This window comes from Pecten maximus, chromosome 17, assembly GCF_902652985.1.
Source record: "Pecten maximus chromosome 17, xPecMax1.1, whole genome shotgun sequence".
NCBI classification, from domain to species: domain Eukaryota; kingdom Metazoa; phylum Mollusca; class Bivalvia; order Pectinida; family Pectinidae; genus Pecten; species Pecten maximus.
This window is the reverse complement of record NC_047031.1, coordinates 18,232,151-18,258,390: the sequence shown is the minus strand read 5'-3', so window position 1 is coordinate 18,258,390 and position 26,240 is coordinate 18,232,151. Positions and strand designations below refer to the sequence as shown.

Genomic DNA, 26,240 nt, shown 5'->3' with positions numbered 1-26,240 from the left:
CATTTATACCATATACATGTACACGTATTTACGGACGTGCAACAAGGAAAAGGGTATGTTCTTAAAATTGAATGTCAGTGGACTAGAGTATATTATTAGCAGCTTGAGACCAATTAAAAAAAATAATATGAGGTTTAAAAAACTGTCTCTGGTGAGCGTCGAATAAAAACTGTCTCTGGTGAGCGTCGAATAAAAAACTGTCTCTGGTGAGCGTCGAATAAAAAACTGTCTCTGGTGGGCGTCGAACCCCTTGCTTCTGAAAATGAAAGTGAAAGTAAAAAAAGAAGCGCCTGAAAGATTAAGATTTGAAAACAAATATGTCTGCATCCCTAGGCCTGTTTAGGGAAGGCTAGTATGGCTTTCGAGAAGAGCTATAATAAGCTGGAAGTGGCAGTATTCAATGTTGAATCACCGTTTATTACTTGTTACAAGGAACGTTGTCTGTCACTGTCAGAGACATTTGTCCACAATGGCTACCACTAAAGTGCGGACAGTGTTGGTAGATCTTAGTGGCACTCTCCATGTCGACAGCGACGAAATCCCAGGTTCGATAGCCGCTATCAGCAGGTATGTAAATGTTCTTATAGGTTTGAATTATCAACATAACATAAACACATCCATCCACGATACATACATTTATCCTGCAACTGCCACCGCATTGTCGGAATACACCCACCGTATATATTTTTGCTGTATACGGCAGTGACGGAAAACAGCTGTATTTTGGAATCATAGCACGTGCGTCAGTTCAACCGACCTACTTCAAAGTGAAACTACGTTTAAAAGGCGAACATATTTCTGTCATTTTTGACACCGTTTCACTTCAAAATGATTATTTTTATGTCTGTTGCAGGATAAATAGAATACATGGTCAGTGTCTTAAAATATAAGCTGTATTTTTGGCTCGGAAGACCACAGTGGCGAGCCTTGACCATGTATTCTCTATGTATCTATATTATTTGTTTTTGATTATAAATTTTATTAAGGTGCTTCAGTACAAACATACAATTTAGATGAAACTGTTTATAATCAATGATGAACCCTACTCCAACAATTTTTGAGGTTTTACACAGCGAGATATTTTTGACAGGCGCCGTGTAACAGTCGGCAAAATCATATCCGATAGAAAAAGAGCCGACCATGCAGCGGCCTCTTATATTATAGGAGTACATTTGTATTTATATATATATATTAATGAACCCCTCCACAAATGATGTGGTTATAATTAAGGGATACAGTGTATTTACAGAAACATTGAAAATCAGAAACAATAAAAGATTATTTCAATAAGATAAAATGAACTAGTTTATAATTGGTATATAATTAGCAAAACAGTTACATTTTGAATATTATATTATAATTCAACACAATGACACTGAATGCAGTTTCTGAAACAGACGTGTACAACAATCAAATAGATAAATTACTTTTTTCCGGTTTCATCAATATCCATTCACTTTCCTGTCAAGAAAGCATTATCAGATTTTAATAAAAAAAAATATTACTGAAGGAAAAAACCTATATACATGTATCCGGGTTGGTCTCTGGTTATATGGAAATTTCTTAAATTCAGGAACATTGATGAAACTGTTTCAAACTTCTGGTAGGATCAACCTTACATTTTTCTAGGGAGAAGGATGAATATATAATTAATGCCCCCTAAAAACTGCGTACATTACTGGTAAATATATGTCTATATAAAATATTATATGATAATATCATTTATGTATGATCAGTCTTATTGAAAATACAAGATAGGTTATAGAACCCATTATTGCTTTTCAACCCTGTCTTCACGTGAAATTATTTCTCTGAAAATGGTTTTACTGAGTATGCTCATTTTGTTTTTGTAAAACTGAATTTGAATTTAAAAAAAAAATAAAAAAATAAAATGTCTGTAACATGTATTTTGAAGTTAGATCCCACTCCCAAATCAATATAAGCAAGAAACAATTTAATAAATTCTGTGTCATATGATTGCAGAGTTTATGAATAAAGTGGGTAAAATTTTCCTAAATAATGTGATACTTTATGATAATTCCACCTCCATGATATTCTTAGCAAATATGGGTCAATATAGAAATCTTACCAAAGCATAAACCTGTCATATATCTGTGCTCAAAATCTTAAATGGGCATTCCTTCATTTGAATAAAGTTTGGCCATCAAAATTAAACTTACTGGAAAATATGTATTTTTTTTAAGTAGTAAAAACTATAATCTTTACATTAATACAGCAGTTTTACTCTCAAGGTAAACCAAAGTTCTTCGAATATTAAGTCCTGAAAATACTTAATTCGACCCAAAGTATCACTAATTATCGTAAAGACATAAGTATTTGTCTACAATACCCTTTTTTTCCTGTACATTTCGGTGTAATTTCATAACTTACAGACACAAACACTCATATAATCATCGTTTGGACATAAATTTCATCAATAGAAATTGTGCATGTTTCTGATGTCCGAATGAAGGAATCCCCCTTTAAATCTCCCCCACAAGATGTTTTTTTCCGAAACACAAGTAAAATATGCCAAACTTTTGGTTTTCAGATTATCCCAGTCCGGGATCAACATAAAATTTGTCACCAACACCACCAAGGAGTCCAAACAGTGTCTGCTGGACAGATTGACAAGTATCGGCTTCCAAGTCCAGCCTTCGCAGATATATACCTCCCTGACAGCTGCCCGTCATCTCATAGAAAGGATGGGAGTCCGTCCCTTTCTGATGTTGGACCAGCGAGCGTTGGAGGACTTTGCAGGTAAATGAATTCAGATGGATGATATATCAGCATGATGATTTAGGAATTATAAATTGATGGGTATTGTCATACAGTAGCATGCCAGATTAATTATATACCGAAAACATCTGTTTATTAGAAATGGTCTGAATTTCCTGAATTCTCGTTGGTTTAAGAATTTCCGGAATTCTCATTGGTTAAAACATATAGTTACACTGAGGTAAAAATTGTGATGCTTTTAACCCTATGTTTCTAATTCTAGAAGCAGAAAGTCAATATTATGCATTTTTCTCTCATATCTCGCCATGTTGGATAGAGTTTGCCCATGTAAGATAGCTATGTAAGATAAATCTATCTTACATAGCATTTCACGCGCGCGGATTAATCTGCGTTCAAGGGGGACAACTCTCACAACGTCGTCTGCTTGTGTTCACATCCGACAGTCCTTTTCGTCGGTGTCGGTTTTGAAACGTTGGACTTAACTATAAAAATACATACATTCTTAGATAAATATATATCATATCAGCAGTAAAGTAATAGGGCTACACGGTTAAACGATTAGACATTTCATCTGAGCGAACATATAACTCTGTTACTGTAACAAACAGTTAGACTACGCCTACAGGCCTGTTGTAACAGTTACAGTACAATACAGACTTGCCTACCCGACAGATTTCATTTGTCATTAAAAACATGTAAACACACACAATCACCTGGCAATGAAAGGAAGTAAAATAAAAGCCATACATAAAAAAATATAAAAAAGAAAATGTCAAACGTCACAACCTATGAAATGGTTCCGTTTGCGACAGCAGGGGGCCCTGGAATTTGTTTACTCTACTGTACTGTACTGTCAGTAACCTGTGTATTTGGAAGTTGGGAATTGGCTCTTAAATGAACGAACATTCGGTAAAAATGACACCCCTCAATGTTCATATCAAAATATTTATTTTAATTGTAACTCAGAGTCTATATTTGTGTAGAGTAACCATGAAAACTAACTGCCATCCTAGCCTTTCAATATGATCATCGTTAGCCTATCGACTGACCTATCTTCGTCATTCCATCAAGACAACCGGTTAAACACATATAATCCTATGTCACAGAAAAGATCGAATACTCGTATAGAGTCACTGTTCGCTGGTTCACACACGAAGTTGCCAAAATCACAGTGAATTTAAAATTACCAGCCACGAAACATCGCCGCGTCATGGCGATCGAGATCGACATCACTCTCAATATCCTTGAACTATGAATGGAATTCCAATGACAGTCGTGACGTCATGCAGTGACGTAGTATTTTATAAAAAAAAATTTGACTTGACATTTAAAAGTACAGTGTGTTCTGTGAAATGATTAAATATGTCGAGGTGCAAATCAAATTATATGTGAAGTTGGAAAACTCATTTTAGCGTTGGCTTTCAGTATTGTTGATAGAACTTCTTTTTCTCGGATGTTGACAATTTGATCACGGCCACGTAAAAGTTGGTCAAGTTACGGTAATTTTTATCGGCGAATAGTTCATTCGTTCATCACTTAACCACAAAATGAATGAAATTTGTGTTCAAACATAGTTTCCAAAATAGGGTATGATCTTTCAGAATATCACAAGTATATTTAGTAAAAACGTCAAATAAAGAAATTAAAAAATTGAAGAAAATGGATGGCTGAGGGACACTTTCGCCAGAAATTCGGTAATGATATGAGAGAAAAAGACTCTTTCATTATGTGTGTATGTAGGATAGGGATATTCCACCCTCGGGATCACAAAATGTGGTAAAACCCTCGACAAGCCTCGGGTTTCACCACATTTTGTGACCCCTCGGGTGGAATATCCCTATCCTACATATACACATATGAAAGAGTCTTATAATGATGTCAGTTTCATTGTGATATCACTATGCCCGATTTCAATTTCCTGTTATCAACTTAGGTAAATATGTGTAGCGGGACTGGACTGGATCGATCATCGGTGACCAGGTAGCTCAAATGGTAGAGCATCCGGCTAGTGTTCGGAGGTCCCAGGGTTTCGAACCCCGGTCTGGCCGCTACATTTTCTCCTCTCCTGTTACATATGTATACCAAACTGGTGGAATCTAAAATGTTGACCTCAGGCTTCACCTCAGTGAATATTTGATTCTACCAGGTCAGTATGATACCCTATTGACCCAAGTCCAAAGGTTCATAATTGATAAATAATGTACATTAACTAACTATATAACATATCAGGATATTATGTCTATATATCTATATGTTAACAAATATAGTGGTATATGTTTTTATGGCACACAACAAACGTAGAAACGATTTGCACAGATTTCCAGTTAGTAACTTAATCACTGATTCACAGTCTGCATCAATCCATCTAATGCTATGTTTTCTATCACTGAATATGCAAAAAAAAAAAAAATGTAGTCAGTGTAAAAAATTCACCTTGATGTCCATATCACAGGGGTTTGACATTATGTTGCTATGACCCTGAATCTCTGGATCTGAACCCTAGATGATCATTCGTCTGCTCAGTTTTCCACTTTTCTCAGCCATGCTTCAATGTTTGTTGATGAAAATTGGTATGCAACTTAAGTATGGGAAGCTACAGATCAAAATTGAGTTTCAGGGTTTTTTGGTCAAGGTCAAGGTCACTGTAGTTTTAGGGGGGGGGGGGGGGGGGTGGTAGGGGACATGAATTGCTTGTTTTCAATATTAAGTGATCTAAAGGTCAGATCCAGTCGTTAATTTTTCATCCTTGGTCATAGGAACATATCAAGCCCCTGAGGTTCATATATGTACAATGTTATTTTGTACCAAGCCCCTGTGGGTATTAGATGATGATGGTTACAGGGTAGCAATGCGATATCTTGGAAGCTATGCATGTCAAAATAGTTAAAATTGGATATAACAATTCCAGTGACATTTAGAGTGAACAGTCAGTTAAATAATTTCCAGAAATAATTAATAATGATGTAATTTTGCATCTATTTTTTTGTAACTTGTTGCTTATACAATTATCTTTCCAAACTTGAATAAAAAAGATCATTGGCCAATTAAGCTTGAAGTAAGTTTTTCCCCCTTTTTTTTAGTGAGGGAAGGAAGCTTAAGGTAGCACACCACAGTAAGACAGCCTGGCCATGGGCAATTTTTTTGTTAAGCAAATAACTCCTGTATTATGATATGTATAAAAAATGAAAAAATAAATGTACACTGTAATTGGTATATCCAGTATGAAGTAGTACATACAGGCTTCACATTTATTAAAACAAAAATCAATAAATTGGTTCCGGATTTTAAATATCCGGATTTTCCGAACGTGTGTTTACACAGGAAATTTAGTTTCGCCTACAGCGCAAAATGGAAGCCCACAGAAAAGGTAAGATAGCGGAAAAACTTAATTTACAACATATGTCCAAACAAGATTAATTCTGTCTTTGGGATAGAGATATCTAATTTTAAATAGGTTTCAGAAAAAAAATTGTGTAGAGAATTGTGCCATTTTGGGTCAAATATCATAATATTTTGCAATTTTTGAGAATTTTTTAAGCTGTTACCATGGTATTCACAGCTCTAAAAATCACAGAAAATATCAGTTTACTTATCCTTCAGAGCTCTATTAAAATTGCAAATGTTGTACAGATTTCAAATATATATACTTTATTAGAGGTTATATGTAAGGTTAACTGGCAATGTTTACATATCTAAAGCATGTGCCATATTTTTCAGAATTTGGCATTTTTACTGTACACTGCTACCTAAGTGTTCATGCAAGGAATTTATTTACCAATATCAAATTATCTCCCCTTAGTTTTTGTTTGCTAAATGTGTCGCGCGTGAAATGTGTTTTCCGGTCAAAAATGTCGCTCACGCACTTTCTCCCCCACGAGAATTTAAAAAAGTTGGCAAGTATGCAGGGGTATAGTTCCCTGTCATCTTACTCCAGGGTTTTCAACTGTTTCCCAGACCTTAATTGTCATCTTACTCCAGTGTTTTATTCCCACAACAGATCTAGACACGACTAATCCCAATGCTGTAGTTATAGGACTGGCCCCTGATGACTTCAACTACCAGACTATGAACAAGGCATTCAGGTACATGTGTATGGTTAGATAAGATATTATTGTTGATACTTTTCATGAAACATGTTGTGTCTGTGGGTATAAGTGGCCGAGTGGTTAAGGTGTCCCAACACTTTATCACAAGCCCTCCACCTCTGGGTTGCGAGTTAAAAACCTACGTGGGGCAGTTGTCAGGTACTGATTGTAGGCCGGTTGTTTTTCTCAGGGTACTCCGGCTTTCCTCCACCTCCAAAACCTGGCACGTCCTTAAATGACCCTGTCTGTTACATAACTCCTGACAACTTTGTTATACAGTCTACCAAACACTTTGAACTTTGGGCAATTAATAGTCCTGGAGTGCGGTTTGCAACATGTAAACAAAATCTTAATTCAAACTCAAAATCAATAAACAAATTGCTCCTCAGACTTATCCACTGGTGACCAGTGCTACTGTTTAAAGTTGTCTTCGAGTTTTTGGTTTAACATACCGTCTGGTTTAATTTTAGACTGATACTTGATGGTGCTGCCCTAGTGGCCATCCACAAGGCTAGATATTACAAACGCACGGATGGCCTCGCTTTGGGTCCAGGTACGTATAATGGCAGATCAAATGTATCAGTAGATCAGAATAATCCCCTGAGTGAGAGAAATATAAGTCCCCTCTGGCTGAAACCGTTGGGACTATAGGTTTCATCCCCGTCTGTCTGTTCGTGCTGGTCTGTCTGTCCGTCCGTCCAGTCAGTTCTCCGCATTTTTCACAGTCATGTTTCAAGGTATGAGGTTTGATTGATATGTTGTGAGCCTCATATTGAAGGATGTACTTGAGGATGTTATTTTTAAGTCTTACTATTATCTGACTATATAGGGCCGTGTACCCAAGGACTGGTCTCAGTTGGTTAGTTTATATCGACGAGGTAGCACTCTAAAGTAAACATAACAAGAGGCTTTTGCAAAATGGACAAAATCAGTTAGTGTTAGGGTGAAAGAGTCTGTCATTGCCATGGCTGCCAATCAATATTGTGGCTTTAAATTGATTGAGCATCCACCTCATTCACCTGATCTCGCTCCATCAGACTTTCATGTATTTCCAAAACTGAAAACAGCTATTTCAGACACCCTAACCCTAACCCTAACATGCAGTGGATGACTCTCTGAACAGCCAAAAAAAGGTGTTCTATAAAAGTGTTCTGTATAAAAGTGGCATTGAGACCCTTAAACACAGCTAGCAAAAGGGAATAGATACTGAAGGGGATTATGTCGAAATATAATACAATCTGTCCGGCGAAACTCAAATCCTTCAATATGAGGCTCACAACATATCAATCAGCCCTCGTATGTTTGTAAAAGTTGGTATGTATCCTAAGTATGATTAGCTACAGATCAAGTGCAGGTTTCAGGGATTTGGGTCACGGCCAAGGTCATTGTTACTATTTTTAGCGGGGGCCACATGTATTGATTTATTGTTTTGTTCATTAAATAAAGTGCGAAAATAAATACCAAGGGAATATTTATACCCTCAATTATGAATATTTGATATATATTCACAAAGTCATGTAGAATTGTTCGCCTGTTTACTGCAGAATGTGTAGGAGGCGGTGTTGTGCAAAAGTTAATACCTGTAAACTAAAGCTTCATTTATAGTTCCCTGTGGGACAACCGTGAAATACTGTGTGTATTAGCTCTAAAATTTTATAAGCTATACATTTACTAAGAGTTGTTTGAAATCTCAATACTAAACAAGCCATGACATGTAGACTGTTATAGATCCCCATACATTTACTTTTTTGTGATTTTTAAAATGACCATCTATGGGTCTTAGTATCTTGATCATGAAGAGGTTTGAATCCCCTTCCTTTAACTAAGATTCCAGGATAATACACAAATTAATATTTTGTTCTCATAGGAATTTAATAATATAGTACTAATTATATAAAACATCACCATAGATGCTTCTAGTAGGACTCTACAGCAATACTAGGGACAGAAAGTGTGGGAATCAAGACGGATGTCAAGTACAATCAAAATGGGATGAAAATATGAAAATTTTATTTGGGAAGTCATTATCCCCAAAGATAAATCAATTTCACAATCTTGTGATAGTGGATAGTTTTCAAACAAATTAGAGAGTATGTAACTTCTGTTGATTAGTAAAGATAATTAGGAATTCATTGCTTTCGATTGTTTTACATGTATATGCTTTGCTGTTTCTCCAGGTCCATTTGTAACTGCACTTGAGCATGCTACTGACACCAAGGCTGAAGTGGTTGGTAAACCCGAGAAGTCGTTTTTTCTGTCGGCCATTGAGGAGTTCAACTGTCAGCCAGAAGAATGTGTCATGATAGGGGATGTAAGTAGGGATACTGTATTTCAAACCCAATTACTGGTGAAGGGAAAGCTTTTGAAGTATTAAGCTTGGCTGAATTTGAGAGATTGTACATCCTTGTGACATCAATGAATACTAAAACAATTGCTCTTGTATTTCAACCCTTGTGACATAAGTGACTAGTTGCTATGGTATTGTACCCATAGTTACATACATGACTAGTTGCTATGGTATTGTACACCTAGTGATATAAATGATTAGTTGCTATGGTAATGGTCCCCACCAGACATAAATGACAAGTTGCTATGGTAATTGATATAAATGACAAGTTGCTATGGTAATTGACATAAATGACAAGTTGCTATGGTAATTGACATAAATAACTAGTTGCCATGGTATTGTATCACTAGTGACATAAATAACTAGTTACTATTTTTTATTTTTTATTTTTTTTACATTTTACTTCAGAGTACATTAATTGTAGACTTTTGGAGGAGATTTCACTGTTACGGTCATCTGTTTAGGGGACCTTGACAAACCAAACAATCGCCTGCCTATATGTATCAATATGTTCCACTCTCAAATTCTTTGTCCTTATTTTTCTTCCAAAATTGAACTTTGAAATTCCCCATTGTGATGATTGTTTTAATATGGAAAGTAACAGGGAATGTTATGCAAACTGGATAAGAAAAAAGCGTAATGATAATGGGTTCATTTCTGTAAAACTAGCATTCACACTGCACTAAAATATTGGTTTGCTATCACTGGCTTGTACTTTTAGAATGAGGAAATACGTTTAAAATTGTCCTAATCTGGCATTTTGGGTTTTTTCCAGGAAATCATTGCCAAAGATAAATTAAATTAAGTTTATATTAATGTAACCCTGGTAAATACTAACTGCAATATATTGTTCAGCAACGGCTGAAAAGAAAAATCTCATTACAAAAGAACGGAGGCATTCCTTAAGTTTGGAATAATGAATGTATATATCACAGCTTATTGTTTATTGCACACAGCGTTCAGTCATAGAACATAGTTCTGTACATGTCACGTTAGCATCTGCCTTCAGCCCTTCGGATTGCCTCGAAAATTTGACATCGTCCATTGTCCACACTGTTGAAATTACGTAAACATTTCCGGCAATTCGTATCCTGCAGACATATGTTTGCAAGGATCCAATGTTACCCAGGAAATAACTGTTTATATTTCTTCTTTGACTCACATCTTATTGTCATATACTTCAAGTAGAAACCCTGCAAATTTGATTTGTGTTGGTGTGTCTTCCTGCAAAGTCGATCCTTCGTCCCCTTAATATCACTTTTCTTTAAGAAATATGATAGACATGAACAGAAAAAACGCATTAACAGTAGAATTTCCCCAGAATATTCATCATTTTACAGAACTTTATAAAGATGTGACTCAATACAATGCAAGTAAGGTTCAACTCATCAGAGTATACTTGTGAAGTGTCGGGTATGGGAGGGTATGTACTATATATAAATACATGTACAGTATATAAAAGTTTTGGGTATGTGTACCTTTAACCGCAATTGTTTGACATTGGTTGAAGGTTTTGTAATACAACTTTTGATAACGATATCCTGACTAGTTTTTGCAAGAGATGATCCCCCTACCACAGCAGATACACTTACATTGTATGTTGTTGTGTACAATGATATTTCTAAAAATAACTACATCACTCCAGGGCATGAAAAGACCAATAAGAGTCTTGTTAATATTACCATATATGGCAGTGACTTGTTAATATTATTATATATGGCAGTGACTCTTGTTAATATTATATATATGGCAGTGACTGTTGTTGGTATTATTATATATGGCAGTGACTCTTGTTGGTATTATTATATATGGCAGTGACTCTTGTTAATATTATATATGGCAGTGACTCTTGTTGGTATTATTATATATGACAGTGACTCTTGTTAATATTATATATGGCAGTGACTCTTTTTGGTATTATTATATATGACAGTGACTCTTGTTAATATTATATATGGCAGTGACTCTTGTTGGTATTATTATATATGACAGTGACTCTTGTTAATATTATATATGGCAGTGACTCTTGTTGGTATTATTATATATGAGAGTGACTCTTGTTAATATTATATATGGCAGTGACTCTTGTTGGTATTATTATATATGACAGTGACTCTTGTTAATATTATATATGGCAGTGACTCTTGTTGGTATTATTATATATGAGAGTGACTCTTGTTAATATTATATATGGCAGTGACTCTTGTTTATATTATATTTAACAGTGACTCTTGTTTATATTATATATAACAGTGACTCTTGTTAATATTATATATGGCAGTGACTCTTGTTGGTATTATTATATATGAGAGTGACTCTTGTTTTTAGATATTTATTTTTATGGCAGTGACTTGTTAATAGTATCTTATGGATAGGGACTCTTGTTGATATTATATATGGCAGTGATCTGTTGATATTATATGGCGTGTTTTAATTTCAGACTCTTGTGATATATTATATATGGCAGTGACTCTTGTTGATATTATATTTTGGCAGTGACTCTTGTTGGATATTATATATGGCAGTGACTCGTTGTTTATTATAATGGCAGTACTTGTTAATATTATAAGGCAGGACTCTTGTTGAATTAGTATATATGGCAGGGACTCTGGTTGGTATTATAGATATGGAGAGTGACTCTTGTTAATATATTATAGATGGCAGTGACTCTTGTTTATATATTAGTTCTTGTTAATATTATTATATATGGCAGTGACTCTTGTTAATATTATTATATATGGCAGTGACTCTTGTTAATATTATTATATATGGCAGTGACTCTAGTTGGTATTATTATATATGGCAGTGACTCTTGTTAATATTATCATATATGGCAGTGACTCTTGTTAATATTATCATATATGGCAGTGACTCTTGTTAATATTATATATGGCAGTGACCTGTTAATATTATTATATATGACAGTGACTCTTGTTAATATTATATATGGCAGTGACTCTTGTTAATATTATATATGGCAGTGACTCTTGTTAATATTATATATGGCAGTGACTCTTGTTAATATTACCATACATGGCAGTGACTTGTTAATGTTATATATGGCTGTGACTCTTGTTAATATTATATATGACAGTGACTCTTGTTAATATTATATATATATGGCAGTGACTCTTGTAAATATTATTATATATGGCTGTGACTCTTGTTAATATTACCATATATGGCAGTGACTCTTTTTGGTATTATTATATTTAACAGTGACTCTTGTTAATATTATATATGGCAGTGACTCTTGTTAATATTATATATGGCTGTGACTCTTGTTGATATTAATATGGCAGTGGACTCTGTTAATATATATATGGCTGTGACTCTGGTTAATATTATATATGGCTGTGGGACTCTTGTTAATATTATATATGGCAGTGACTCTTGTTAATATTATATATGGCAGTGACTCTTGTTATTATTATATATGGCAGTGACTCTTGTTAATATTATATATGGCAGTGACTCTTGTTAATATTATATATGGCAGTGACTCTTGTTAATATTACCATACATGGCAGTGACTTGTTAATGTTATATATGGCTGTGACTCTTGTTAATATTATATATGACAGTGACTCTTGTAAATATTATTATATATGGCTGTGACTCTTGTTAATATTACCATATATGGCAGTGACTCTTTTTGGTATTATTATATTTAACAGTGACTCTTGTTAATATTATATATGGCAGTGACTCTTGTTAATATTATATATGGCTGTGACTCTTGTTGATATTATATATGGCTGTGACTCTTGTTAATATTATATATGGCAGTGACTCTTGTTAATATTATATATGGCAGTGACTCTTGTTAATATTATATATGGCTGTGACTCTTGTTAATATTATATATGGCAGTGACTCTTGTTAATATTATATATGGCAGTGACTCTTGTTAATATTATATATGGCTGTGACTCTTGTTAATATTATATATGGCTGTGACTCTTGTTAATATTATTATATATGGCTGTGACTCTTGTTGGTATTATTATATATGGCAGTGACTCTTGTTAATATTATATATGGCAGTGACTCTTGTTAATATTATATATGGCAGTGACTCTTGTTAATATTATATATGACAGTGACTCTTGTTAATATTACATATGACAGTGACTCTTGTTAATATTATTATATATGGCTGTGACTCTTGTTGGTATTATTATATATGGCAGTGACTCTTGTTAATATTATATATGGCTGTGACTCTTGTTAATATTATTATATATGGCTGTGACTCTTGTTAATATTACCATATATGGCAGTGACTCTTTTTGGTATTATTATATTTAACAGTGACTCTTGTTAATATTATATATGGCAGTGACTCTTGTTAATATTATTATATATGGCTGTGACTCTTGTTAATATTACCATATATGGCAGTGACTCTTTTTGGTATTATTATATTTAACAGTGACTCTTGTTAATATTATATATGGCAGTGACTCTTGTTGATATTATATATGGCAGTGACTCTTGTTGGTATTATTATATATGGCAGTTACTCTTGTTGGTATTATTAGCCCACCATCATCAGATGGTGGGCTATTCAAATCGCCCTGCGTCCGTGGTCCGTGGTCCGTCCGTCTGTCCGTCCGTCCGTCCCTCCGTCCCTCCGTCCCTCCGTCCCTCCGTCCGTCCGTAAACAATTCTTGTTATCGCTATTTCTCCGAAAGTACTGAAGGGATCTTTCTCAAACTTCATATGTAGGTTCCCCTTGGTGCCTAGTTATGCATATTGCATTTTGAGACCAATCAGAAAACAACATGGCCGACAGGCAGCCATCTTGGATTTTGACAATTGAAGTTTGTTATCGCTAATTCTCAGAAAGCACTGAAGGGATCTTTCTCAAATTTCATATATAGGTTCCTCTTGGTGCCTAGTTATGCATATTGCATTTTGAGACCAATCGGAAAACAACATGGCCGACAGGCAGCCATCTTGGATTTTGACAATTGAAGTTTGTTATCGCTAATTCTCAGAAAGCACTGAAGGGATCTTCCTCAAATTTCAAATATAGGTACCCCTTGGTGCCTAGTTATGCATATTGTGTTTTGAGACCAATCAGAAAACAACATGGTCGACAGGCAGCCATCTTGGATTTTGACAATTGAAGTTTGTTATCGCTATTTCTCAGAAAATACTGAAGGGATCTTTCTCAAATTTAATATGTAGGTTCCCCTTGATGCTTAGTTATGCATATTGCATTTTGAGACTAATCGGAAAAACAACTTGGCCGACAGGCAGCCATCTTGGATTTTGACATTTGAAGTTTGTTATCGCTATTTCGTAGAAAGTACTGAAGGGATTTTTCTAAAATTTCATATGTAGGTTTCCCTTGATGCTTAATTATGCATATTGCATTTTGAGACTAATCGGAAAACAACATGGCCGACAGGAAGCCATCTTGGATTTTGACAATTGGAAGTTTGTTATCGCTTTTTCTAAGAAAATAATAAAGGGATCTTCCTCAAATTTCATATGTAGGTTCCCCTTGGTGCCTAGTTATGCATATTGTATTTTGAGACTAATCAGAAAACAACATGGCCGACAGGCAGCCATCTTGGATTTCGAAAATTGAAACTTGTTGTCGCTATTTCTAAGAAACTGATGAAGAGATATTCCTGAAATTTCATATGTAGGTTCCCCTCGGTGTCTAGTTATGCATATTGCATTTTGAGACCAATCAGAAAACAACATGGCCGACAGGTAGCCATCTTGGATTTTGACAATTGAAGTTTGTTATCGCTATTTCTAAGATAGTATTGAAGGAATCTTCCTGAAATTTCATATGTAGGTTCCCCTTGGTGCCTAGTTATGCATATTGTATTTTGAGACTAATCGGAAAACAACATGGCTGACAGGCAGCCATCTTGGATTTCGAAAATTGAAACTTGTTATCGCTATTTGTAAGAAACTGATGAAGGGATCTTCCTGAAATTTCATATGTAGGTTCCCCTCGATGTCTAGTTATGCATATTGCATTTTGAGACCAATCGGAAAACAACATGGCCAACAGGCAGCCATCTTGGATTTTGACAATTGAAGTTTGTTATCGCTATTTCTCAGAAAGTACTGAAGGAATCTTTCTCAAATTCCATGTATAGGTTCCCCTTGGTGCCTAAATCTTAAATTTTATATATAGGTTGCCCTTGTTTGAAAAGTACTAGAGACTTCTTCTGAATTTACACAGATTAGTAAGACTTAGAAGAAGAGAAAAGTAGGGAAAAGATCAATCTGACATGGAACCTATGAAGAACATTCAATGGTGGGCGCCAAGATCCCTCTGGGATCTCTTGTGACAATTGAAGTTTGTTATCGCTATTTCTGAGAAAGTACTGAAGGGATCTTTCTCAAATTTCATATGTAGGTTCCCCTTGGTGCCTAGTTATGCATATTGTGTTTTGAGACCAATCGGAAAACAACATGGCCGACAGGCAGCCATCTTGGATTTTGACAATTGAAGTTTGTTATCACTATTTCTGAGAAAGTACTGAAGGGATCTTTCTGCAATTTCATATATAGGTTCCCCTTGGTGCCTAGTTATGCATATTTCATTTTGAGACCGATCGGAAAACAACATGGCCGACAGGCAGCCATCTTGGATTTTGACATTTGAAGTTTGTTATCGCTATTTCTGAGAAAGTACTGAAGGGATCTTTCTGAAATTTCATATATAGGTTCCCCTTGGTGCCTTGTTATGCATATTGCTTTTTGAGACCTATCTGAAAACAACATGGCCGACAGGCAGCCATCTTGGATTTTGACAATTGAAGTTTGTTATCGCTATTTCTGAGAAAGTACTGAAGGGATCTTTCTTAAATTTCATATGTAGGTTCCCCTTGGTGCCTAGTTATGCATATTGCTTTTTGAGACTAATCGGAAAACAACATGGCCGACAGGCAGCCATCTTGGATTTTGACAATTGAAGTTTGTTATCGCTATTTCTGAGCAAGTACTGAAGGGATCTTTCTCAAATTTCATATGTAGGTTCCCCTTGGTGCCTTGTTATGCATATTGCATTTTGAGATCAATCGGAAAACAACATGGCCGACAGGCAGCCATCTTGGATTTTGACAATTGAAGTTTGTTATAGCTATTTCTTAGAAAGTACTGTAGGGATCTTTCTCAAATTTCATATGTAGGTTCCCCTAGGAGCCTAGTTATGCATATTGTGTTTTGAGACCAATCAGAAAACAACATGGCCGACAGGCAGCCATGTTGGATTTTGACAATTGAAGTTTGTTATCGCTATTTCTGAGAAAGTACTGAAGGGATCTTTCTGAAATTTTATATGTAGGTTCCCCTTGGTGCCTAGTTATGCATATTGCATTTTGAGACCAATCGGAAAACAACATGGCCGACAGGCAGCCATCTTGGATTTTGACAATTGAAGTTTGTTATCGCTATTTCTGAGAAAGTACTGAAGGGATCTTTCTCAAATTTCATATGTAGGTTCCCCTTGGTGCCTAGTTATGCATATTGTGTTTTGAGACCAATCGGAAAACAACATGGCCGACAGGCAGCCATCTTGGATTTTGACAATTGAAGTTTGTTATCACTATTTCTGAGAAAGTACTGAAGGGATCTTTCTGCAATTTCATATATAGGTTCCCCTTGGTGCCTAGTTATGCATATTTCATTTTGAGACCGATCGGAAAACAACATGGCCGACAGGCAGCCATCTTGGATTTTGACATTTGAAGTTTGTTATCGCTATTTCTGAGAAAGTACTGAAGGGATCTTTCTGAAATTTCATATATAGGTTCCCCTTGGTGCCTTGTTATGCATATTGCTTTTTGAGACCTATCTGAAAACAACATGGCCAACAGGCAGCCATCTTGGATTTTGACAATTGAAGTTTGTTATCGCTATTTCTGAGAAAGTACTGAAGGGATCTTTCTTAAATTTCATATGTAGGTTCCCCTTGGTGCCTAGTTATGCATATTGCTTTTTGAGACTAATCGGAAAACAACATGGCCGACAGGCAGCCATCTTGGATTTTGACAATTGAAGTTTGTTATCACTATTTCTGAGAAAGTACTGAAGGGATCTTTCTCAAATTTCATATGTAGGTTCCCCTTGGTGCCTTGTTATGCATATTGCATTTTGAGATCAATCGGAAAACAACATGGCCGACAGGCAGCCATCTTGGATTTTGACAATTGAAGTTTGTTATAGCTATTTCTGAGAAAGTACTGTAGGGATCTTTCTCAAATTTCATATGTAGGTTCCCCTAGGAGCCTAGTTATGCATATTGTGTTTTGAGACCAATCAGAAAACAACATGGCCGACAGGCAGCCATGTTGGATTTTGACAATTGAAGTTTGTTATCGCTATTTCTGAGAAAGTACTGAAGGGATCTTTCTGAAATTTCATATGTAGGTTCCCCTTGGTGCCTAGTTATGCATATTGTTTTTTGAGACCAATCGGAAAACAACATGGCCGAAAGGCAGCCATCTTGGATTTTGACAATTGAAGTTTGTTATCGCTATTTCTGAGAAAGTACTGAAGGGATCTTTCTGAAATTTCATATGTAGGTTCCCCTTGGTGCCTTGTTATGCATATTGCTTTTTGAGACCTATCTGAAAACAACATGGCCGACAGGCAGCCATCTTGGATTTTGACAATTGAAGTTTGTTATCGCTATTTCGGAGAAAGTACTGAAGGGATCTTTCTTAAATTTCATATGTAGGTTCCCCTTGGTGCCTAGTTATGCATATTGCTTTTTGAGACTAATCGGAAAACAACATGGCCGACAGGCAGCCATCTTGGATTTTGACAATTGAAGTTTGTTATCGCTATTTCTGAGAAAGTACTGAAGGGATCTTTCTCAAATTTCATATGTAGGTTCCCCTTGGTGCCTTGTTATGCATATTGCATTTTGAGATCAATCGGAAAACAACATGGCCGACAGGCAGCCATCTTGGATTTTGACAATTGAAGTTTGTTATAGCTATTTCTGAGAAAGTACTGTAGGGATCTTTCTCAAATTTCAAATGTAGGTTCCCCTAGGAGCCTAGTTATGCATATTGTGTTTTGAGACCAATCAGAAAACAACATGGCCGACAGGCAGCCATGTTGGATTTTGACAATTGAAGTTTGTTATCGCTATTTCTGAGAAAGTACTGAAGGGATCTTTCTGAAATTTCATATGTAGGTTCCCCTTGGTGCCTAGTTATGCATATTGTTTTTTGAGACCAATCGGAAAACAACATGGCCGACAGGCAGCCATCTTGGATTTTGACAATTGAAGTTTGTTATCGCTATTTCTGAGAAAGTACTGAAGGGATCTTTCTCAAATTTAATATGTAGGTTCCCCTTGGTGCCTTGTTATGCATATTACTTTTTGAGACCTATCTGAAAACAATATGGCCAACAGGCAGCCATCTTGGATTTTGACAATTGAAGTTTGTTATTGCTATTTCTCAGAAAGTACTGAAGGGATCTTTCTTAAATTTCATATGTAGGTTCCCCTTGGTCCTTCGTATTGCATTTTGGGACCAGTCTGTCCTGAAAACAACCTAACAAACAAACAGCCATTATCACTAAATCTCAAATTTCTTATATAGCTAGGATTCCCTTGTTTGAAAAGTACTGGAGGGATGTCTCAATTTGCACAGATTAGTAAAATGAAGGAAAAAGTAGAGAAAAGATCAATCTGACATGGAACCTATAAAGATCATGCAATGGTGGGCGCCAAGATCCCTCTGGGATCTCTTGTTATATATGGCAGTTACTCTTGTTAATATTATATATGGCAGTGACTCTTGTTGGTATTATTATATATGGCAGTGACTCTTATTAATATTATATATGGCTGTGACTCTTATTAATATTATATATGGCAGTGACTCGTGTTAATATTATATATGGCAGTGACTCTTGTTAATATTATATATGGCAGTGACTCTTGTTAATATTATTATATATTCCACTTCATGTTATATATTCTGTTTGACCTGCCTTTCTATTCTCTTAAAAAAGGATGTTCGAGACGACATCGGAGGTGCCATTGCGACAGGCATGCTCGGAATCTTAGTGAAAACAGGTAACTTTAATGGTATATTTGTATCAAATCTAAGGGGAGGAAGAATTGGCGCTGCCACGATACTTAGTTGATCACTTTTTACCGGAATGCTTTCATCCCAAAAACCGCTAAAACACTGTTGCCGCCTACAAATATATCGTTACCACTAAAATATGTACGCTTACAATTACTGTTAGATCTAGTACTTATGTTACTATATAGATGTAATATATATCAAATGCTACATATATATGTTACAAAGTGAACTGTTTTGAATAGCATTAGGATATTTTTCATTTAAAAAAAACTTATATTTATTTATTACGTAAATTTTAATCTCTAAATGATTTTGACACAAATTACTCATTTTTTGTTTGATTTATGTTATTTTATGAGATAAATTGCAAAACACAGGTTTCCTTTATATGCTGCATACTTTTGTAATATATATCTTTGTTAGAACGGGTTACTCTTTAATCTTTTGTGGCAAGAAATTGTGTTATATTGGTATGTCATGATGAGTATTTTACGTTGTTGACAGGAAAGTACAGAGACGGAGATGAAAACAATATTGACCCAAAGCCTACATATACAGCTACCAATTTCTCAGGAGCGGTGGACTATGTTCTACAAAACAGATGAATATCGCATTATAGCATCTCTTGTGATTTATTATCGTCTCAGATATGTTGGAAATATCTCACAAACTTTAAATGACACGGGTCACTGTAGAATAAGGAACAGAAGGCGAACTTTACATTGTTTTTATGGTGGATTTATATATGCATGATACATAACGAATTTATGTATGTAAGATTCATACACATACATGTATATTTCACCTGGATGCTGGTATTACCAAAACCACATGGAACACATATTGTTTATCAAAAATTAACAGACGGAATGATGTCTTCATAGTGAAATTGGTACGTTGCCAAGAGAGAAATAATGACCTGAAAGTCAAGTTGTTATTAAATTGCTGTTTCAGCTATCTTTCAATTATAGACTACCTTGTTATCCAGTGCAGGGAGATATAAATTTTATAGTTGTCAGGGTACCTGGCTTGGTGGCCGTTTGTATATGTCAGTTGATGTAAATTGATGACCTCACCAGATTAAGGGAGTCACGACATGATTACATGTATATTTGTATCTGATAATTGTTAGTACATTAGTTGTCATGCAGATGTGTATTGAGAGTACCTTGCATGTAAACTAATCAGTTCCATTGCATACCTCTTGAACTAGGCACATGTCTACGCTTACCTTCAAGTCTAATGCAAAATAGTACCAGAATAATTATTTATTTGAATTTATTATTTTTGTGATGTATCCGGGACTGTGAGGGTGACATACATTATAAGTGATGTATCCGGGACTGTGAGGGTGACGTACATTATAAGTGATGTATCCGGGACTGTGAGGGTAATGTACATTATAAGTGATGTATCCGGGACTGTGAGGGTGACATACATTATAAGTGATGTATCCGGGACTGTGAGGGTGACATACATTATAAGTGATGTATCCGGGACTGTGAAAGTAACATACATTATAAGTGATGTATCCAGGACTGTGAAAGTAACATACATTATAAGTGATGTATCCGGGACTGTGAGGGTAACATACATTATAAGTGATGTATCCGGGACTGTGAGGGTAACATACATTATAAGTGATGTATCCGGGACTGTGAGGGTGACATACATTATAAGTGATGTATCCGGGACTGTGAGGGTAACATACATTATAAGTGATGTATCCGGGACTGTGAGGGTGACATACATTATAAGTGATGTATCCGGGACTGTGAGGGTAACGTACATTATAAGTGATGTATCCGGGACTGTGAGGGTAACATACATTATAAGTGATGTATCCGGGACTGTGAGGGTGACATACATTATAAGTGATGTATCCGCGACTGTGAGGGTGACATACATTATAAGTGATGTATCCGGGACTGTGAGGGTAACATACATTATAAGTGATGTATCATGGACTGTGAGGGTGACATACATTATAAGTGATGTATCCGGGACTGTGAGGGTAACATACATAATAAGTGATGTATCCGGGACTGTGAAAGTAACATACATTATAAGTGATGTATCCGGGACTGAGGGTAACATACATTATAAGTGATGTATCCGGGACTGTGAGGGTAACATACATTATAAGTGATGTATCCGGGAGTGTGAGGGTGACATACATTATAAGGGATGTATCCGGGACTGTGAGGGTGACATACATTATAAGTGATGTATCCGGGACTGTGAGGGTAACATACATTATAAGTGATGTATCATGGACTGTGAGGGTGACATACATTATAAGTGATGTATCCGGGACTGTGAGGGTAACATACATAATAAGTGATGTATCCGGGACTGTGAAAGTAACATACATTATAAGTGATGTATCCGGGACTGAGGGTAACATACATTATAAGTGATGTATCCGGGACTGTGAGGGTAACATACATTATAAGTGATGTATCCGGGACTGTGAGGGTAACATACATTATAAGTGATGTATCCGGGACTGTGAGGGTGACATACATTATAAGTGATGTATCCGGGACTGTGAGGGTGACATACATTATAAGTGATGTATCCGGGACTGTGAGGGTGACATACATTATAAGTGATGTATCCGGGACTGTGAGGGTGACATACATTATAAGTGATGTATCCGGGACTGTGAGGGTAACATACATTATAAGTGATGTATCCGGGACTGTGAGGGTAACATACATTATAAATGATGTATCCGGGACTGTGAGGGTGACATACATTATAAGTGATGTATCATGGACTGTGAGGGTGACGTACATTATAAGTGATGTATCCGGGACTGTGAGGGTGACGTACATTATAAGTGATGTATCCGGGACTGTGAGGGTGACATACATTATAAGTGATGTATCCGGGACTGTGAGGGTGACATACATTATAAGTGATGTATCCGGGACTGTGAGGGTGACATACATTATAAGTGATGTATCATGGACTGTGAGGGTGACGTACATTATAAGTGATGTATCCGGGACTGTGAGGGTGACGTACATTATAAGTGATGTATCCGGGACTGTGAGGGTGACATACATTATAAGTGATGTATCCGGGACTGTGAGGGTGACATACATTATAAGTGATGTATCCGGGACTGAGGGTAACATACATTATAAGTGATGTATCCGGGACTGTGAAAGTAACATACATTATAAGTGATGTATCCGGGACTGAGGGTAACATACATTATAAGTGATGTATCCGGGACTGTGAGGGTAACATACATTATAAGTGATGTATCCGGGACTGTGAGGGTAACATACATTATAAGTGATGTATCCGGGACTGTGAGGGTAACATACATTATAAGTGATGTATCCGGGACTGTGAGGGTAACATACATTATAAGTGATGTATCCGGGACTGTGAAAGTAACATACATTATAAGTGATGTATCCGGGACTGTGAAAGTAACATACATTATAAGTGATGTATCCGGGACTGTGAAAGTAACATACATTATAAGTGATGTATCCGGGACTGTGAGGGTGACATACATTATAAGTGATGTATCCGGGACTGTGAGGGTGACATACATTATAAGTGATGTATCCGGGACTGTGAGGGTAACATACATTATAAGTGATGTATCATGGACTGTGAGGGTGACATACATTATAAGTGATGTATCCGGGACTGTGAGGGTAACATACATAATAAGTGATGTATCCGGGACTGTGAAAGTAACTTACATTATAAGTGATGTATCCGGGACTGTGAGGGTAACATACATTATAAGTGATGTATCCGGGAGTGTGAGGGTGACATACCGGGACTGTGAGGGTGACATACATTATAAGTGATGTATCCGGGACTGTGAGGGTAACATACATTATAAGTGATGTATCCGGGACTGTGAGGGTGACATACATTATAAGTGATGTATCCGGGACTGTGAGGGTAACATACATTATAAGTACATTGTACAACATTATCGTACGAAGTAGGATTTGATGGTGTTTGGCTGCCATAAATGATTGTTACAAAGCCACAGGTGTTTGACACCTTTAAGTTGATATTCTATTACAGAATGCCGAATTATGTTCCTAAATGACTGCATCATACGATTGTTTTATCATTTTAGAGGGTGATTCCTTATTACATATAAGCATGCTGTTACCTGTTGTCAAGATCTTAAAATATAGGTCTGCTGCTTCTGGACGCATCACTTGGCTACATGGTGGAAAATAGTACCTCTGTATTTGCACCCTTGTAATAAAGGTCACTTGATAAAGGTGCTTGTAACATATGTCAATACCAATATATGTTACTAGGATATTGAATTCACTAACCAATCAAATTCACTTTTAGTTTCAAGAAAACGATAAGCTTGTTTATTCTCAACAGAGACGACTGATATGGGTCATCCTGAAGAACCGGGAGTTATTTTAAGCTCCTTGTGCCCTTTAAAATTCAATTGCACTATTGCAGCATGCGGGATCTCTTGTTTGATTCCCTTTCCTAGACCCTGCTGTAAAATGACGTTTAATGTAAATGTAACGTCTAGGATACTGTTCTATTCCATTGGTCACGTTCACAGTCACTCTCTTAATCTCTGCACTCTGGAATACAAGGTAAAATTGTATGCGCTCAGTCACCACCACATTGTGGATGACTAAAGACAAGTTTGTTCCTTTAATGTACATCAAAGAAATCTCGAGGTCGCAATGTCGGTACGCTGAAAAGTTATACGATTTGTCCTCCATACATTGCATTTGTTGAATGATGTAAAAAAAAAAAGTCCTCTTATTGTATGTTTTGTAAAGAGGAGGAATAAATAAAGTTAAAGTTACTGGCTTTAGACTTGGTTGTCCCTCCTCTGTGATCGTCAAAATAAATCTGCCATCGATTTTGCCACGACATATTCCATGGGGAGCACAGAATAAAAGTTAACATGACCCTCGAGGATGGACCTGAAGTCAGGTTTTAAATACAGAGCAACGAAAGTGAACATGTAACTTCTAGTGTTGAGGATGGACATGAACACAGGGGATACATAGAGCGAAAGAGAACGTAACCTCAGGAGTATCGACGATGGACATATTCCAAGTGTGCGAGAGCTTAAGTGAACATACCACTGGAGTATCGAGGATGGACACACTCGAGGGATACATAGAGCGAAAGTGTATATATCGGTATCAAAATGTTTCAAAACCCCATAATTTGTATAACATTACGTAAATCGGGATATTTATCGGTTATAAGTTGTTTTATGCAAATGTATGAATGTGTTTTGGGGTATGTAGTTGTGTGAATGGGGATAATTTCTTTATAGTTGATAAAGTGTTGAATATGTGTGTATATTCTAGATGATGGTATTCAGTTTAGGAATGTGGAAGCAAATGGGTAAAACTCTACATGAATAAAATACACTGAAATGTATTCAAGTTTTTCGTTTTCTTCGCATAATCATTTAGACCAAGTTATTTTTGGATTTGATAATAATATCATGAAATAATCCATTTTGTCAACAATGAAAATCAGGGACAAATATTTACAGAATTTTTCGATCGCACTGGTGGAAAATACTCAACAAACGAACTAAAGAAAACAAATCCAAACCCCCAATCGACGAGACGAATCCGTGTCAAACAAGAATGGACTATGCACATGGATACCTGTGTGTATTAGAGATGTCAAAAGGTGTTCTAGGATGGCGAGTGTAATATATTTCACGACGACACATCAGAATAGGAAAATTCGCGTTGTTGAATGTGATCAGAGACGGTGACAAGGTCAATGAGTCATCCTAACGAGTATTAATCATGGGGTGTTGTAGTGTTCATTGTTCATAGTTCTGGTATTACGTTGAAGGCTGAAAAGAGATCAAAAGACGCTAAACGGTCCTTAATACTTTCTATGGTAAGTTACTGTAAGTGAAGATTTCTGATTTTCCTATTTCTCTGAATCATCGATGGTTCTATTGCCCATTTAGTAATGCTGGCAATTCAGATACTATGATAAAGCAAACTTACCTGTTATAAAATATTGAATCTCCATTGAAAAATAGCAGAATATGCCAGGATATGTCAGGAAATACTCGTCTCTATTTCCAATTCTGATGATAGATTATGATTGTGAATATGAACAGTTTTTAATGAACGAGTTGGATGCCAACATGATTATGCAATCATATATACAACAGATTATGTTCAAACAGATATACATACAACTAGCACACTTTTAGTAGTAGTAATCAATAAAGCCCTTTCTAAAAGAGACCTATCAGTGACGTCATCTTATATGTCAGTTATGAACACAGACATATTTGTTTGTATACTGTTGCGTAATAGTGTATAAAACTCTACAAACCTACACGGTAAATGATAAAAAAGTTTACAAGTAATGTAAACATCATTTATACAGTAAAGCACCGTACACATCCACTAATATTGTAAACATTACCATCATTTATACAGTAAATCACTACACATAGACTAATATTGTAAACATTACCATCATTTATACAGTAAATCACCGTACACATCCACTAATATTGTAAACATTACCATCATTTATACAGTAAATCACCACACATTCACTAATATTGTACACATTACCATCATTTATACAGTAAATCACCACACATCCACTAATATTGTACACATTACCATCATTTATACAGTAAATCACTATATATCCACTAATATTGTAAACATTACCATCATTTATACAGTAAATCACCGTACAAATCCACTAATATTGGACACATTACCATCATTTATACAGTAAATCACTACACATCCACTAATATTGTAAACATTACCATCATTTATACAGTAAATCACCACACACCCACTAATATTGTAAACATTACCATCATTTATACAGTAAATCACCACACATCCACTAATATTGTACACATTACCATCATTTATACAGTAAATCACTGTATATCCACTAATATTGTAAACATTACCATCATTTATACAGTAAATCACC

General features: G+C 35.9%; 1 protein-coding gene across 1 annotated transcript; it reads left to right on the top strand.

Annotated features, from left to right (window-relative positions):
* The first annotated feature begins 281 nt into the window (after nt 1-281).
* On the top strand, nt 282-22,089 carry LOC117315421 (haloacid dehalogenase-like hydrolase domain-containing protein 2). The gene is made up of 7 exons (XM_033869605.1): nt 282-567; nt 2,552-2,760; nt 6,737-6,821; nt 7,295-7,377; nt 9,002-9,135; nt 19,180-19,243; nt 19,764-22,089. Exons 1-7 carry the CDS (start codon nt 401-403, stop codon nt 19,862-19,864), a joined length of 843 nt encoding a protein of 280 aa, XP_033725496.1. The 5' UTR covers nt 282-400; the 3' UTR covers nt 19,865-22,089.
* Nucleotides 22,090-26,240: the final 4,151 nt, after the last annotated feature.

What these genes read in the sequence shown, in the direction of transcription:
- LOC117315421 (XM_033869605.1), top strand. Translation starts at nt 401, where the DNA reads ATGTTGAATCACCGTTTATTACTTGTTACAAGGAACGTTGTCTGTCAC. An exon ending in ACTATGAACAAGGCATTCAG is followed by an intron (nt 6,822 to 7,294) that starts GTACATGTGTAT and finishes GTTTAATTTTAG; the next exon opens with ACTGATACTTGATGGTGCTG. An exon ending in TGGCCTCGCTTTGGGTCCAG is followed by an intron (nt 7,378 to 9,001) that starts GTACGTATAATG and finishes CTGTTTCTCCAG; the next exon opens with GTCCATTTGTAACTGCACTT.